Genomic DNA, 18,777 nt, shown 5'->3' on the forward strand with positions numbered 1-18,777 from the left:
TAAACAATCATCAACCAAATTTTGCATGTCCTGTGCCCCAAAATCTCAACATTACACATATTTCATACTTTTATTTCTAACTGGACCTTCATTTTGTTAAGGCTAAATCTCCCTCTTAATAATTTTGTTATATTTCCCCAAAATGGTACCCATAGTTCCTCACAAATTTTAAAAACTGATACCGATAATTCCGCACCTTTCAAAAAAAGGTACCCCTAAATAATGGCACGTCCCCGACCTTGAAAGCATGTTAAGGTACCCCCCCCCCCATGAGCTCTGACATCACTACTATAGCTGACAATTTGCATAAATGGTTTTTCATTTCACGTAGAAGCTCGTGGTTCTCACCTTCTTCCAAATTTTCCACTATACTAAGAACAGACAGCAAAAATACCATTGTAAAGTTGACAATAAATTTAGCGGATTTCGGGAAGCTTAAGCCCCCACAGGGCTCAGCTTCGCAGCTATGGCTGCATATAATATTAACTGGATGAAAGAGATGGCTACTATTTCGAATTAATATTTGATATGGCAAGGTGCAAAGAAAATTGGTGGCTTTTTGTTCAAGCAGGAACCGGAGCATCCGCTGGCTCGTATCAGTGGATTTCTTGAATATTATCAGTCGAAAATCCAGCCCGGGAGTATGATAGAAAGCAACCCATTATCAGCCAAACTCTTCTTATTGTGCTGTGAAATGAGATTACTGACGTAAGAATCCTTTATTATGGTCTCAGTTTCCCTGAAAATTCAATTCTGTGCAAGATGTTAAATCTGGTGTCTCTGCACGATCCCCTGAAGGCCTTGAGACTGCGTTCAACGCTGATATAGAACGAAGCAGCGCGCTTTTCCTTGGCTTTGGAGTCGCACAAACAACTGCAGTACCGTAGGAAGGATAGAATCATTCTAGGGCTAGCATTGTTTTAAAACAAAAGGGATTGTTCACAGATAACAAAGGATTTCTTGTTATTTTACAGAAGGGCAGAAGCAAATAAGAATTTTTTCTGTGGCAGGAGATTCTTAAAAGAAGAAGCTGCGGTCCTTAGCGGCCTAAGCGAACTTGAATACTGAAGAAAAACGTGTAAAAAGTGTAGAAGCGGCGTTTGTTGGTATGGAAATTATAAAGTAACCTGACCGTAAGGCAAGAATTAAAAACGCGTGTTTGGCGAGTGTCTCTTTACTTGATATGGACAGCTGTAGGTGTTTTCAATTGGTTTTAGAATTTCGTGAGAACAGATGTAGCAACACGACGCCTGAAGTAATTCTCGTCAAAACATCGAAAAAGAAGAAAATTCATTTCCATTACACAGTCACTGGTGGCTTTTTAAGGTGGGTTTTATCTATGTTTCACTGTTTTTCCTCTCTCTCTTAACTGGTCACTGAAATTGCAACTTTATGAAGATGTTAGAGTAACGAGCAGGTCCTTGTACATCAAACACGGAGCGTCGACATCGTAGAGTCATTCAAGCTAACCGTAATACGACATAAGCAGAAATATTCGACATATCAGCATGCAGAATTTTTTCAAATTGCAAAATATTCTGAGAAAATTTTTCAGAATTCTATTCAATAGAGAGAAAATATCAATTACAACGAATATTTGATGAACAGTTCTTTCATTCGCAGCTAAGCACAAACTTTTGACAACTGTAATTAAGTTCGCAAAATTTCATATCTTTTTTAATACTAAAGCATTTACACCAAGAAATCAAGCAAACAAGCAAAGAAAATACAAAACAAACAATCCTGGCTAAAATGAGATTAAGAAAACACAGTTCATAACACATATAACTAGAACATGCGGGGATCTTCTGAAGAGTCTTTCGTTTGAACCCAGGTTAATTTATAGGTCAGGATAAAAGCATCAAAAGAGAGAAAAGTGGAAACATTGCATTCTTTGCTGGAAACTAAATTACTATTCATCAGTCTCAGGGACAAGTAACTTCGCCGTTTTGCGTTTGAACTTCTTATAGAAGCCACTTTTCACTAACGGACACCTTGTTCAGCGGACAGCAACTCTTGTTCTTCAGATGTCCGTTCAATGAAGCTGACTTTATTTTTAACTATTTCAGAGGCTTAAAGGCAGTTGAAGTCATGAACATTAATCGATAAATTTCGATTTGTTATTTACAGACCTCCTAGGAATGGAGGGCTGCTATGGGGGCAATATAAAAAACAAATTTAATGCTGCAATTTGACAATTTTAATGCATGTTTCCCATATGGTATTTTAATATTGAAAATAAACTTGCGATCCATCACCGAGTTGCCGCTAATGGATTCCAGACGTCGGTTGAAAAAGACACGAATGACCGAGCAGATTAAAAGTACCGTTTTAACGCCGAGTAAATTGTACTTGTTTTGAAATTAACGGTTTTATTCGAGGTCTGGCATTAGTTTCTATCTATATCTCCAAGAAATATGTTCAAGACTCGATTTCAAGCTGGGAATTTTTAATCATATGCTGGTATGGAAAACATCTCAATTTTTGTCTTAAAACTAAAAAGAGTTGGAGTAAGAAGAAAAAACCGAAAGTTTTTTATTGATAAACATACTAGAAAATGAGCAATTCATTTTCAAGAGAATTATCTTATAAGAATCAAACGAAATGTTCCCGCTATCACATTGAAGGTTTTCCAGCGAGAGGCGATATATTGAACCCGTCCCCCACCCCCTCCCCCCACTTTGAGTGCAATAGGGAGCGACCGCCCTCCGAAACTTAAAGTTTTGTAAAAGCTGTCCAGACTACTTTCTATGGGTCCTGGACTTAAAATGAACTTAAAAATTTAAAACATGTTTGAAAAGTCCTTCCCTGGACTAGAAATTTTGAGAACCATCCGAATATTCTTCAAAAAGGTGAAAATAATCTTTTGGGCGTTGTCAGTGTCAGCTTTTGGGCGTTGTCAGCTAAATGGTCAAAAGAGCAAAGTTATTGAAATCATATGACACGTGGACCGAACTTCAAATGTGACGTCAAGCTTTTTATTACTCAGTTTTATAAAATTGGAAAATTGAAATAGAAAGAAATCATGGCAGGTGACGCATGACGTAGATATTGGAGCGAAAGGAAATTATTTCTGTTTTGAAATACGTTATCTGAAAAGTATGTATCAATTAATGTAATTGATTCACAAGTCAGACAAGATCGAGCATAAAGCCGTATTTTTCTTTGCTTTGTTGCCGCTTTTTGGTGAAGTTTAGATCATTATTACTGACTGGATAGAACTTCACATGTATTAGGCAAACAAAGCTATTTGAATGCGGCTTATTGGCAAAAGAATCATCAAGTTGTGAATTGAACCGAATCTACAGCATAGAATATCAACGTATTTAGACCGAGTCAACATAAGGTTTCGCTTCAACCTTTAATCATATTCAACACAAAGTACGAGAAAATTTCTTGTTAGTTAAAGGATATTCAATGAACACCAGACCAGCTCTAAAAGCTATTCGAATTCAGCCTCTCATTCGCAAAACTCAAAAGGAGGCTCCCAACAATGGACCCTTCATACTTCATAAAGTACCCATAATTTCTGAAAAATTGATCGGCACTTTGGGGTGATTTTCAGCTTGAAATTCATTATCAGGAATACAAATTAAGATTTTGCTAAAAAAATGAAACACAGCTTCGAACCAATTGCCATCTTATAAAAAAAATCTAAGAAATACATTGAAGGCTTGGAGTGGTCCTTCAAACTACTGGAAAAGAGTAAAGAACTTGAGATAAGTATAAAAAAATTCACTGGGGGAGTGGGTGTCAATTCTCATTTTCTGACATTGACGGAACAAACTCTGAAATCTAAAAATGGACGAACCATTTGCTCGATAACGTTAGAACAGATCAAGGGCAACCTTTCAGTTTGTAAGTTGCTAGATAGATTACTAAACATCTTTGCTCCTTGGAACCAGCGGTGGCGCTGAAAATTCTCTGACGGAGGGGCTTGACCTTCCGACAGGGGGGCTAGACATGGAATCCCAGTTGAAAAAGACGCACAAACATTGAGATTACGACAAGAAATGAATTCAACAAACAAGAAAGAGCAGATATTTAGAGCGGGAGTATTATTTTTTGTGGGGACTGGCTTTTTTAAAAAAATGTTCCTTAAGGAAAAAAGACATATTAAGAAAGTTCTCTGTAGATCTTTTTCCATGATCCTTTAATATTCTCAACGCTCTAAACATTTCTGGGTAAGAAAAAAGACGTCATTCAATCATTAAACAGAATATTGACCAATTTCACTTAGAAGATTAAGTCTCTTGCTAGCTTGCAGATGCTCCTGTCACAATAATCGAGTACACGAAAGTTACTACCTGATGCGGCACCATGGTTGCCGCAGAAGGCGAGGAAATTTTCAAATCTTGATGATTCCAGTTTGCTGGAAAATGTCTCATTGGAGCAATTTCTCTACCTTAAAATACAACCTTATTCTTATAGTTAATATCCACAGGCGGAACGTTATTCTCGTCATTCGCGCACTCAGCCCTGAAACATTATAATGTGGAGTTTGGTTCTCACTGGCTTCGGTTTGCCATTCAAAAGTTAAAATATTAACGTGCCAGTGAGTGAAGAGAAATGAAAATAGAAATGAAAATAAAAACAATCAAATATACCATAGACTATCATTGATTCTTTAATTAATGCCGCCACCAAGTTTGCCAAGTAAAGGCCAAAAATGCCGAATCTGCCGAGTTTAGAAAAGATTCAGAATTCCTTGGGGGGGGGGGGACCCTAGGTAACTAATTTTAACATGAAAATATGAAAACGTGTCTGTTATTGGATGAAATTCAAAACTGAATGTGAACCTTTCTTTAACATTTTGCAACATTTTATTTTATTACATCAAAAAGTCGATGTAGCAACATTTAGATATCTTACATTCATACAAACATGTAAAAACTGAATCGATGGAATTCTATCACATGTGCAACAACATACATCGATTCTAATGGACGTGTCGTATCAGTGTTCTTTCGCAAGATGGGTCATTTAGCCTAATTTTCTTATTAATTATGCAGTGAATATTCTAGTATCGGCACGAGTGTTTTGGATAAGATTGTGAGCAACTGCTCACAAAGGCGCACACAAAGGCGGCCACCGAATCATCTGCTGTTCCAGCAAACACGACCTCCGAAGGGCAATGAGTAACACGTTGTGGCCCACGAAGCTTTAGCAAGTATGTCGAGTGATTCCCTCTTTTTATAGCAGGGACCACAGAAGAGAGAGAGGGCAACGGAGGCTTTAGCCCCCTCTCCCAATAATTTCCAAAATGTACTTGAATTCATACCAAAAATCGCCCCGCTCTTTGTTTTTATGTCCCTCCAATACCCTTTTAGCCCCCTCAATCTGTAACATGCTCCTCGATCCTTTCATTATGTCCGCCTATGATAAAGGGTAAGGTATTGCAGAAAATTTCTGACAGTTTTTATTTCCCATTCTTTGATCAAGAAACAATGTTTAATGGTTCTATACATAACAGACGTAAAAACCTTACAAAACTCCTTTGGGGAGAGGTTTTAACCAGCAAGCAAGGGAGGTTTGGTTGAAGAAAACAATATTTTATGTTTACGTTTTTGCAATGGTTGCAAAAAGTCACTAAAGAACCATTAAAAATAATGTCGAATTCAGGCTCGAACGATTGATATGATAAAAGAAAGAAAATATACGAGAAAATATAGATGTGTTAGGTGAAAATATTCTTGGAAAAACCTGTTATGGGCCTTAATGCTGCGCTAAATCAGGAAAATATCATAGGTTATTCCTAATGTTTTTTCTGTCTGGTACAGCCTCGTCTCTTTTCTTCTTTTAGTAGTTTTAAACTGTGTTAAAACGAAGAAGGTTGTAGAAAGCGATTACTTTGTATAATTTTGTTTTCTGTCTAAGCACTGTCTAAGAACTGTCGAAAAAATAAGATCACAATGCTCTCACTCTGATAAAACGAGGTGAAATTTCTAGGGTAAAAGAACAGGAGATGATGACAAAAGAAACGAGATGAAACAAACGATAGAAGAGCCACAGAGTAGCCTACACATAACTCCACTGATTATTTTCACCTCCAAGCCCCTCTACGAAAACTCGAATTTCCTCCTCTGTAGTCCTATGCGGTTAAAGCTTTCAAATTTTGCAAATTGGGATGCAAGCATGATAAAAATACATACCTTAGGTGAACACGTAAAAAGTTGCACCTTCTGACTGAAATCAAATATGATGCCATTAATAAAATACCTCGTTGCCATGGAAACTTGGTTCTGACTTTACCCACAAGATTCTTAATTCATAAAAACGAACATTTTTGTTGTATTTTTACCAAGGACCAATGATACCAGCCATCATCATTGCAGTGGCGTAGCGTGACTTCTTCAACTGGGTATTCTCTATTAAACAAAAGGGTGGGGCAGGGTGTGGCTCGATGGGGCTTGATGAAAATAGAGGGATAATAGGAAGATTAAAAGGACTAGCTTTTGACATTTAATCTATTACTTTAACACTTTTCTTTTTGGTTCGGTTGGCAAGTACTGCACTGTCAGGGCATTACTATGATGAAAACGATACTTTGCTAAAAGGACCCAACGCAAATATACTCTTCGAACTCATTCTTGCATCAAAATTCCATTTCATCAAAAGTAATTCAAATCAAAACGTATCATTGAAAATCAGTAAAATTTTGCTGGTCGAAATATGTCCCAATAGTTGTTGTTGAATCCTCTAAAATTTGCACTGATGTAAAGAGGGAATAACTGTAAACACCTAATCTTGATACCTTAATACAAAAGGGCTTTCAAAAGTTTCAAAATTATTCACATAGGGCATTACACGAGTTATAAATAGCTTGTGGTATGCAGTCTAGACTTTTTCTTCATGGCCTAATCGTGATATTTTCAATACAAGTTAATGTTTGAAAGAATCGAAGGTAATGAGATGAGACTGCACAATAATGCAAATAAATGCGCTCGAATAATGCAAACAAAATAGGCCAACAAGATAACTGAATACACCAGGCAACTATAAGGATATTATCCAGGCCTATCTGCATTTACTTTAATTCCGTCTCATAACACAATTAGAAGCATCCCTGATTGACAAGCAATAACAAAATTGACATTTCAAGAGGGCACAGATCTGAGTCAGTGTAGTATTATGTAGAAGCCTACCTTACCTTTCCACTTTGCTGTTGGTAGATTAAGATTAGGGGTCAAATGAGAGAATGATTATGAAACAGTAATACGGACATTGCAATAGCTTTTGAATGAAGTCATGTTTACTGTTTTCGATGAAGATCCATCACTCCAACCGCTCCGACGTCCATTATCTGTTTATATCGATCTCAAAACGAGACTATTTTGAACCAACTTTGAGGCTGTACGCTGCATATTTCTCAGCGTACAGGACCATTGTTTTAGCTGATTAACGGCAAATATTATTCATGGAAAGGAGCATTTTGATTGGTTAAAGTACCGTCTAGGGTATTCACTGCGTATTCATGACCGATCTCCATTCAACATGAAGTAGCTCAATCTTCAAAGTTAGCTTCAAAGTTCTCCCAGCCTCTCTATGCGTCGCAGTGTTGTTTCCATGAATTTCATGATATTTTGTACTTGTACATAATGTAGAATATTGAAGGTAATGAATTCAACCAGAATCAATTCCCCCAAAACATTTTTTTAGTTATTACAAATATATGTCGTATTAATATTTTTTCTGAGAAATCTCAGGGTATTCACTGAATACCTTGAATACCCGGACGCTACGCCACTGCATCAATGTAGCTTTATTTTCTTAAAAAAATCAGAAAATAGTTTCTATTAAATATCAGGTATTATTAGCATGTTACAGAAATTTAAAAAAACTATTAAATCCAAAAATAAATTTTGTGTATCATCTTAATCTATCAATAGAACAAGAGAAAGAATCAAATAAAAGGTAGCCATCAATCATTGAATGATGCTGTTGCCGTTAGAGATGCATAAAGGCCGATTTCCATTTGACGTTTTTTGTGCGCGCGGGCGTAGCGCTCAAATCTTGATCAAGTTTCTACTAGCATATGAAATGGCATACGACATATTCTTCCTGTCGTGTACGTGTGGTGCAAAGCCATTTGAAAGTATATATTACAGGAAAGTCTTGCTGCTGTTCAGAGAAAAGCTGTTAATTTAAAGGAAAAGGACGAATAAATTTCCCAGTAATTTAGAAGATCAAACTGTAATTCTGTTTACCGTATCCGCTGTTTTGCGTGGGTTTATAATGTTGCATTATTAATTCAAATTCAACTTTAATGTTGTGCATAGTGCGATTGGCCTCAATAATGACAAAATCAGCACAAATATTTATAAAATTCGCAGTTTGATGAATTTCAGGCTTTAATTTTACCGAACAATTTACCATAATGGATCAAAATAGCAATCTGGCAGTTCGCGGAATCATACCTTTTAATGGGAACGGGCAAAGTCAAAACCAATTAGACAAAAAACAATTTATTGACTAAAGTCCGTTTCTCAGGTCAGGCAGGGTCAGTGGTGGCGCCAGGGGAGGGCTAGGGGGGCTACAGCCCCTCCATCGGAAGCATCTAGCCCCTCCATCGGAGGAAATTTTAGGTTATTGTCGGAGCAAATTTGACAAAATAACGTACGAAAACTGCTTATTTTAGTCATTTTAGCCCCCCTGTCGGAAGCTCCAGCCCCTCTGTCGGAAGATTTCTGGCGCCACCTCTGGGCAGGGGTAGGTACTTTACCTGTAGGCACCTCACAAAACAGGAAACCTTTTATAACTTTTTTGATGTAGTACAGTGGCAAATGTCTGGGCTTTCAATCTCCCGAATGCCTTGGAGTCTTTTTTCTCGTGAAAACATCGTAGGTCTGATCCTCCCTCCTTTCAAGCGTAAACCTGAATGACTGTCACTGTTATGAGATGCAACTACTTGGAAATATGAAAGTATATAGGCACTCCTATGGGAAAAATTTTGGTGCTAGAGTTAGGGGAATGGGACTGAATTTTTGCTAAAATTAATCATGGTTGTGATTTTGAACGTGGGCAGAAAATGCTTGTTGAGCTCGGTGTAAGTGGGAATTCTTCTAGCAAGTACAGAAACGTAATCCGAAGTGCAAAAATTGAAATCAAAGCCACTTTACTAAATAATTCTGAACCAATGTAGTTTAAGGAACCCAATTCTTGGTGTTAAGGCAATAATGTACAAAAGCGACTTTCATCTGGTGGCATAAAATAATGGGATGTACATCCGCACTGGCAGTATCATTGGGGAAGTACCTCAATGGCAGTACCTTACGAGCACAGTTCTATTGTATCTGTATGCCCCTCACCCCGTAAAGAACTTTGTTTAGATAGCCATGAATTTATATAAATTTCTTCGCAAGGAATCACCAAATCGAAACGCACGTGACTTGCTTATGTAACGCTACGAAGTCCTGATGCTCCTCATTTCGGTTAGGTACCAAAACGCTTACATTTTATTACTTAGAATCTCTAAAATGGTTCACCAGACAAGCTTAAAAAAATTGTGCCTAACATAAAGCTTTGAGGGAGGCACTGATAGAACTGAAAATTGTAAGCATTTCAAAAAGGAATCTAGTAGACAGGATTGAGCATTAATACGTTGTTGGATAATTATCTGTGTCGTTTCTCAGTCTCACTCTGACGATTGTGTGGCGAAATATGCTTTAAGCTACACCCTCGTTGTCGCCACTACTACCTGCTCTGCTAGAATTGTCGGGAAATCTAAAACATTCACGAGGAAATAACAGCAGTTGGTTTAGGAGTAGGGGATAATCGTTTGAGGTAGTATTAAATTTATTCTGGCTAAGAGCATTATAAATTCAAGGTTTACTTTCAACAGTTTAGTCTCTCTCTTGTCATTACAAGAATCAGTCTCTTTGCTTATAGAATTCAAACATTGGCTGCAGCGGTTACTGACAGGGGTACAAGAGATGGCTTTCGATAATATGTCGATGATGGCTGTTATATTCAACGAAACAGAGTTTGTCTGGTGACAATTTTTTGTGAAAGCTGCTGGTTTCAAGGAAAAGGATTGGACGAGTCATTTTTCACAGAGGAAAGGTAATCATATGAATTGAAATCAGATAAAAAGTATGAATTATGAATTGAAAAAACAGAAAACAAGAAGCCTTCTATTGTTGAAAAACACTCTATTTTCAAACCAAAAATTATATTGTTGAAGACTTTATCAGCAGTTTAGTTGCTAATTGTTTTCATTTCTGTCTTATAAAGTAATAGATTTCTGTACAAAAGAAGTCTAGGATAAGAACGAGCTCGCTGTTGGCAACACAGTTTCATCGTTTAGTCTGAATAGATCTACCTGCACAATCAATTTTGTAAAGACATCCGTTTGTTGTAATAGATCTAATCGGCTTTGTATTCCGTGAAATTTTCCTGGCTTCTAGTGTCAGTTTTCCTAAACAGATGTCTCAGTCATTGTATGAATGATGTCAGTCGAGAATTTCAGATCGTTTTTTTGTCAACGATAACGAACTCAGTACTATACAGGCAGAAAACGTCAATTCAAACTCGGCTGTAATCCAATATAATATTCCTATTGATAGTCTAAATTAAACTTTGCCGATAAATTTCTGATCACAGATCACTTTTGTCAGAAGTCCTTGGAACAGGGAAATGTTGCATTTCTGCCTAAAATATACCGTCATAAGAAGAGTTATAACAAACAACTTACAGGTTACGGTCAAAATATAGTCATAAGAGAGTGTAGTACCATCTGAGAAGCCAATATTAAAGCTCTAAAAATCACGTCAAACAACCTTTTTTTAAAGAGGAGACGGGAAACTGTTGACAAGGATTTTAGTGTAGTGTACTAAGCATTATACTTGCACTGGAAAATTGGTTGCAAGAGAACATGAATCGAATCTAGAACAGAAATACTTTATAAACCCAGCTTTCTTGTTGAAAATGCTGAAAGATCTGTGCATTGAGAATAAATTTTTTTATTAAGTTAGCAGTGCAGTATATCATGATCAGCCTAAAAGCAAGATGACCTCAAACTTTTATGAAAGATGTCGGAAAGTGCTATTTCATCATTCAATATTAATCCTAAACTTGATTATCACTTATGTCTCAAGATCCATGAAAAAAGATTCTTTCAATTTGTACATCCTCATTTAGACATTCTGAGCTTCTGTAGATAAATTATGCATCTAATTTTTCAATCAGTTGTTGAATCGACCAATACAAGTTAAAGGCTAAAAAGTTGGTCAAAAGCAAAAAGTGTGTAAAGGGTGAACGATGATCGTTGAATTTTCCTTTCAAACATCAAAGCATGAAAATTATCAATTTCTAATAATTTCATCTAATGTTAGGTAAAAATCTAGCTTAATCAAATAAAATCAGCTATTTACCACCAACTTGCTGAAGAAAATAATATACTAAACTAACTCGTAAACACAAATTGAGCATACAGTCAGAGTGGTGTTATGGAGGTATCTGAGGCCCTAAAGAAAAGGCTGAGACGGGGCCCTATTGACAGACTGCAGGAAAATCCCCTTTAAGAGGTAGAGCATGTCAAGCACAATAGCAAGATGTAAAAATTACAACTTTTCTTGTTAACTGAAGTGGAGCTGAATTATATGCTTAAGGTGAAGTTTTTTAAACTAATGTGATCTAGAGCCAAGTCTTAAGAACATGGATAAAAGGCAATTTGGAGGTCCTTTTTGGGTTGGGCGCCCTTAAAGTAATTTATCCTATATTTGAAAAATGCAAATTGCATAATTTGTAAAATCATAACTTGCATAATTAGAGATTGACAATTGTCTTATTTGCCTCTTAAAGATCTCTGCATTGTTTTCATTTCTTATTTTGACGGGAATCCCAATCTGATTGCATCTGTTAGCAACTGTTGTCGTTCCATGTTTAGCTGACGTAAGGTCAATCATGTTTGAACGAATTCATTTGCTGTCACAAATTTTAAAAATGCCAAGGCATCAGGTGTATAATGCCATGATTTTTCGCTATTCAACTTCAAATTAATTCAAGCAAGAATAAAAGTTTGATAAAAAGAAGAAGATGTCGAACCGAATGATAATATGCATGTATGAAGGCGAAAGCAGAAGGAAAAGATAGAAAATGGGACTTGTTATCTATAAGGTTTTTCTTAATCATCAAGAATAGTCTCACAGATCATAGAAAAAGCAAGGTTTTCAGTGATTGTGATAAGCTGGATCAGATATCAAAATTTTCAAAAGCATTTGAAAGCTATAGCTACGTCACAGTGCAGATAGTGTTGAGTGCCACCCGCAGGCGTCAGCTACGCCAAATCACCGATCTTGTGTGCATGTTATGCCTTGCGGTTACGTGGAAGGAATCACAAAACAGAGGTGGCAATTGCGCAATGGCATAGAAACACTATTACATATATCATAGATAACGTCCAGTAGCCAATACCGTCTTGCTTTATGTTGTGGATGTCAAATTAGAAGGAGGCAAGGTTCACGTGAACCCAAAATCTATTATTGATAAACAAGATAAGCCGAGAGAAGATTTATCAAATGAGACCGAAGAGTGAACTATTTGAGGCCTTTCAGGGCCTATGCATCTCTTTTGAGAGAGAGTATATTGTTAACAATAAGAGAATATTGTGTGATAGAACTCAAGCAGTGATGTGAGCAGGTTCCACCATTCATATACAAACTTAAGTATCAATGACCTTCACTGTCTTGTAATCACTTACACAATTCATGTTTACATATAAAGTTAGCTGATCCTCTAGCTAAATCTAAAGAAAGATTTTTGGATAGTGGCTTATACCAGCAGCTATGTCTTTGGTGTTAATACCTACATGAAATGAAGCCGAGTGGCTTGGAGATAAAATCAACTACAAGTATAACAGATTTGTGCTAAACGTTGGAAGAATATCTTGAAAGTTGTTGATCAAATGGGATCTGAATGAGACCTTTAGGACTGCGATTGGACACATCAGAAGGTAGAAAAACGTCAAAGAAGAATCTAAAATTGTCACCTTTATAATAAGGTATCAAATTTTGCTTCTAGTGATAATTCTAATCGTCCAAGTGACGGATTTTACCTCTCGCTGGCAAAACAGCTGTCACAAGAAGAGAAATTTCATTGCACGAATTTGATTAAAGCGAATGAGATAAACATTTAACTGAATGTATGTGAGATTAAATTTCCATCCTGTGAAACCAGCTGATTTTGCGAGATATGTCGAAAAAGATGGTGTGAAGGAAGTTATCGATGATCAACATCCTTAGAGTTCTTACTCCTCTGCTTGATTCCCCGACCAGGTTACTGGAATAGTATAACGTGAATAATTTTAAAGAAGATATTTATCTAAGTAGAGTTGGAGAGGAATCTAAAACATCTTTGTTGCTAGAATTGACACTTGCAAGTAAGAAAGCTTAGATGTTATTAAAATCGAGCACTTTAAGTTATGTGAGAGTTTCTTAAAGTTTACTTTGACAGAAAATTGAAACAGCGCAGAAGGCTGGTTTTGCTGTTAAATTCCGAGTGACTGGCTGTTTTGCTAGATGAGCACCGTTTTCTCCTAAAAAGCATGCAATAAAGTTGAAATTTTCTTAGCATTTACTGAACAGGTACTAAGACTTTTGAAGCAACTCGATAGCTCAATTATTTTGATTTTTAAATGATGTTTCTTGTAAAACGTTGCTAAATGAAGAGAATATAATAACACCTGCTTGACTTTTAAATGTAGTGTTAAACTTTGCAGTACGGATACTGAATGTTTGAGAAACCTGATCAAAGATTCTTAGAAAAGTTGTTTTTAGAAGAAAACTTCATTCAAACTCATAATACAGTCGACAAAAATGTTCCTAGTCAGATTCATAGTACATAGAATGCGTCACCAAAACTCTAGCTTTCAGAATAAACAGCATGTTCCTTCCAACATGAGAAACCCAATTATCCCCCTGAAACAACAGCCTTCTCAGTTTTGCAGATCTAAAACAAGAGAACCAAAATGTGATTCTGGCGTTACTAGAAAATTCCAGTTGTGCCAAAAACTTTTATGTTGATGAATAATTGGCAAAATATATACATAGAATGTGTACAAATATGAAAAAATCCATTATTTTATAGACAGAGAGAGAGTTCATTTTCACCCTAAGACTCTATTGGTTATATTTTCTCTAGGAAAGCGGAATTGCTGGATCAGATCTTACCCTAAGTTAAATTTCTAGCTCCAACAACACAATATAATATATAATATATTATACTTCTTTAAAATATAATCATCATTATATTTTAAGCGTTATTAACCCTTCCAGGCTAGGCTTCTACAGTACTCTGCCGTACCCTAGATGAATGGCCTTTGTCCCACATTCGCAAACAGAAACTTCTATGTCCGACAATTCAAATCAATAGCAAAAACAACGGCTCAGGTAATACGTCTTGTCACATCCTCTAACAAAATGGTGCATCAGCCACTTTAGCTGACCGGTACAGTTTCAAGCACCAGTACAGTCGAATTGCTTCATTCCAGCTAAATGTGATGAGAAAAAACGACTAAAAAACTTTTTCTGTTGCCTTTTTTGAATTGTCCAGCTTCACTTAATTTCATATCCAGCACCACATTTCGAATCCACGCTCCATGAAAAAGGCCAAAATCCACCTTAGAATTCATTGAAAACGACATGCTTTTAAAAACAAATTTTCCTTTTTTCAGAGTCGATTCTGCACAAGCGAATGTTCCCCGGTCGTAACACAAGTGCGAACAGCTGGCTCAATCAAAGAAGCGGTTTTTACATTACAAGAAGAATTGACGAAAATTCCTCTTTCGGTTGGATTTTACAGCCACATGCCTCCCAGACAATACACGGAGAGAAAGAGAGTTCAAATTGAAGGTGTTTCTGTGACATGTAAAACGCTGGAACCTGTCTGTGTAGTGGATTTTAGGTGTTCACTCTAGAAACGAAGCAGAAATCTTGCAAAAGGAAAGCTATTAAAAGAATTTCAATACACAGGCCTCAGATCTTCAGGACTTTTAGAAAACCAATTAGAAAGCTTGTCATGTTTTGACTACAGTTAGTATCAGGTTGAGCAAGGTTTAGCGGAAATTGATAGTTCTGTGGAGATCTCAATCTTTACCGGCGTGTGTTAATTAAGTAGATTGCTGACTCGCTGTTGAAGATATAAATCGGCGGAATTCTGTTGAATCGTCATTTTACTGTTTCTGCTGCAATCTTATAGTCAACCAAGCTGCGTTTGTCTGGGAAGATATTTAAATCAGTCAAGAACCTAGTTGAAAGATGGTTGTTCACAGGGATTAAGCTGCGTATCTCACTGCACTAGCCAATGCCGCAGATAAATCTCGCTTGAGACTGCTGAGGGGAACATTTGATCACTCAGTCCCAGAGAAATAAACCTGCTGACATTATATACTAAAAACAGAAGGTGCGTGTAAGAGCACGAGGAGACCTGTGTAAGCATCGAAACGATAAACAGAAGCGAAGCTGTAGATTTTTGGCAGAGCCATGAATAATTGCTCGTCACGTACTCTATTTTACCCACACCAGAGTTGGTTCCAGGCATTAATGGCGATTATTTTCATCCTGGAAGCCCTGTTAGGTTGCCTTGCCAACCTAGGTGTGATTGTCGTCTATTTCAAACGAGGCAAATGGAATGGTGTCACTGCAATGTTTATGGTCAACCTTGCGGTTACTGACGTTTCTATGTGCCTTTTAATGATACCATATTCTACTGTGCAGTTAGTAATGTTTCCCCACACTGGTGTCGCTTTTAATATTGTCCATAATGCACTGCTTTCTGGACTACGATTTGCCTCCATTGCAACACTGGTTGCTATAAGTTATGAGCGGATGGAATCGGTTACGAGGCCGCTTCGTGTCCATGGTACTAGAGTCAAAATGATGATTTCTGTAATATGGCTGCTATCAATACCATGCTTTTTAGTACCCATATTTGCACTTAACTCGAAATCATTCCATGAAACTCGCATATGCAATGCAAAGCTTCAAATATTCCAGTTATGGGATCTAATTGTATTTGTGATACTGTGTATTATAATGCTGTGTAATTATCGCAGTGTTCAAAACGCTGCACGAAGTAGGACCTTTGCTCTTCCTATCATGATCATTAAAGGAACAGTTGCTGTACCGGGTGTAAGCAACTTATCATCGCAAATCAAAACACAGAAAGACAAAGTCGTCAACCTCAGCCGCTTAATCCTTTCCAGCGTTATGCTACTATGGTCGCCTTTCTTAGGCCTGTCGTTTGCGAAATTCTTCGTTGGGAATACTCAGGAACTAGAGATTGCATCCGTTGTTTTACTTGCGATCGGATATTCGAATCACGTGCTGCATCCTTTGTTATACGCGGTTCCCAGTTCACATTGGAGGAAGGCTGCCATGCAGACGTTTGGCTGCTTGTTCGACAGATCAAGACACGAAACAGCTAGCTCCACGCAGAAGAGACGGGTATGCCCAACTCCAGTTGAAAAATAATGGGGGTATTTGCGGATAAGAAGACGGAAAAAGCTATTATTTTGCAAAACAAGCAATGATCGAAGAACGCAGGACAAGATGAAATTGGCGCGTCATTCGAACCATGGACTGACAAGAATAGGCCCTTCGTGCAAGCGTGCAAGCGAGAATTTTGAAATCATCTTGATGATTTCGAGGCTGATAAGCTGTCCAAAGCCCGCAAACGTTGGAAGGTGCAACGCGAATTCTTCCATCATTCCGTATCATCATATTCAAAGTACTTATTGCTAGGAATGCTACTGGAGGAAAAAATTTCTTTGGTGTCCATTTAGCGATGATTTTGTTCCAAAGAAGTCTTGTAGATACAAGTCAAGTTCAATCTGACAGACTACCTCGACTTATGTATATAATATCCAAACCACAATGCAATATTCATTATTTACCTTTATTGTCAAAGATGCAGCCACAAAATTTGCAGAAAATGTGCCTCAAGATAAGCAAAGCTAGTCAAGTTTGGGCCCTTGAAATTTAATTTATATCATTTGTAAAAAACATGCTAGCAAAAACTACGTGAAACTTAAGCAGTGCAACAAACGAAATGATGAAGGATAAATTTAACTGCTCCACAATTTCGATTTTAATTCTATTTGTACAGTGGTCTCAAAATTGAGCCGTCCTCTTGTAACGGATTAGCAAAATACAATAATGCCAAATAGAAACTGTAGAATATTGTAAAAAATACACGCTTTTGTCTAATTAGAAACTTTAAAAAGAAACTGAGCCCTAAGATGGCCAAAATATTAAATGACTATAAACTATTCACCTTAAACTTTAAGAAGCTGCGTGAGAATTAATCTTTTAAAGATGGGGTGGAAATGATCCTTTGCAACAATCAGGCGCCTATTTCCTGTTCAACTGACATAGAAAGAAGATTAATAGATTAATAGAAAGAAGCTAGGGCTCTTGCCAGGGGCGGACTGGCACTTAACTTCTGGGATGGCTTGGTGGCTCTAAAATGGCCTGTAGGGCGTGCCAAGGCCTTTAATAGGTGTGGTCACTTATAAAACCTAATTCGCGTACTCTAAAATTGATACTAATTTGCATAAGTTTAATCAGTTCCAGAGAATTTAGGCAGGATAGTCATTGTTTCCAGTCAGCAAAGCCTAAGTTTATCGTTATGAATTTATGTATCGATTCAAAAATTCCCTCATGAAGGGCCTGCTTCCTGAGGGGCCCGGGTAGCGATCGCCACATAGCCAACAGGACCAGTCCACCCCTGCCACTTGCAAATGATCAGATTCACCTCATCTTCCATACAACTAAAAGTAGCTCTTTAGAACTTCGCAACGAATTCCTACAAAGTTACACAACGAATTACATGTTCAAACGTTTAGCTTCTAATGAAAAATGCGTGTACTGAGTAAAATTAATTGGATATAAATACAACTGAAAGAGTGGCGTGTTTTTCTTTTCATTATAATAGGGTTAATTTCGTTACCAGCAGGGAGGATGTGCAAAATCTGATGACTTCCTTCTGTCACCTGTTTTCTTTAAGTAAATGCTATTAATGTTAGCTAAGTGTCTTTTTGTCTAGAAGCTGCTTTTACAAGTCTTAGACAGAAGGCAAAGACCTGTTTGAATTTGGTTGGCCAGCGCAACTAAGTGGGTTGGTTGGCCTAAGTGGGCTGGCTGGCTTAAGTTGGTTGGTTGGCTAAAGTGCATTAGCTTGACTTACTGTGTTAGCCTAAGTGCGTTAGGTGGCCCAAGTGAGCTGGCTGGCCTAGGTTTGTTAACTGGCCTAAGTTGGTTGGCTGGCCTAAGTTGGTTTGCAGGCCTAAGTTGGTTTGCAGGCCTTACTGTGTTGGTTGGCCTTATTGGGTTGGCTGACCAAGATGATATCCATGTTTTGTATGAATAGTTTCGCAATTCTGCATTTGGGTTTACATGGAGAGTGAGCAAGACACTCAGGTGTGAGATCCTCGAGAATGAGAAGTAGAATCAGCGTCGGATGAGATGAAAAATTACCTTTGTAAAAATTCAATTGGGTTGACTGGCCTACTCAAGTGGGCTGGAATCAATACCTTTGCTTAGAGCAGGTTGGCGCCAAACTAGTTCTCATTTCCGAATCGATAACAGCTCGAATGGCTCACAAAAACAACGCTTTCCCCAATTTGATGTAGAAAAATTTCAAGGCGACGAATCAAATGTTTAAAAGGAGCCATTCCGTTTCTTTAAGGTATCAAAAGTTTTTGACTATGAACTTCGGATAATTTCAATTTTCATGACCCAGCTCTTAATTGTAAATGTAAGCCGCCGGTCTAAAAAGGAT

General features: G+C 37.4%; 1 protein-coding gene across 4 annotated transcripts; it reads left to right on the plus strand.

Annotated features, from left to right (window-relative positions):
• Window positions 1–400: 400 nt before the first annotated feature.
• On the plus strand, window positions 401–18,217 carry LOC135681909 (histamine H2 receptor). 4 transcript variants are annotated; one of them, XM_065196559.2, is made up of 3 exons: window positions 401–1,326; window positions 9,889–10,062; window positions 14,672–18,217. In XM_065196559.2, the coding sequence occupies exon 3, from the start codon at window positions 15,480–15,482 to the stop codon at window positions 16,467–16,469; it is 990 nt and encodes a 329-aa protein (XP_065052631.2). In that variant the 5' UTR covers window positions 401–1,326; window positions 9,889–10,062; window positions 14,672–15,479; the 3' UTR covers window positions 16,470–18,217. The 4 variants fall into 4 exon arrangements, with proteins under 4 accessions (XP_065052631.2, XP_065052659.2, XP_065052650.2 ...); XM_065196587.2 differs by lacking the exon at window positions 9,889–10,062; XM_065196578.2 differs by lacking the exons at window positions 401–1,326; window positions 9,889–10,062 and adding an exon at window positions 10,082–13,000 and having other exon boundaries at window positions 14,274–18,217.
• The last annotated feature ends 560 nt before the right edge of the window (window positions 18,218–18,777 follow it).

This window comes from Rhopilema esculentum, chromosome 17 (genome assembly GCF_057945365.1).
Source record: "Rhopilema esculentum isolate cy_ngs chromosome 17, ASM5794536v1, whole genome shotgun sequence".
Taxonomy (NCBI): Eukaryota; Metazoa; Cnidaria; class Scyphozoa; order Rhizostomeae; family Rhizostomatidae; genus Rhopilema; species Rhopilema esculentum.

What these genes read in the sequence shown, in the direction of transcription:
- LOC135681909 (XM_065196559.2), top strand. Translation starts at nt 15,480, where the DNA reads ATGAATAATTGCTCGTCACGTACTCTATTTTACCCACACCAGAGTTGG.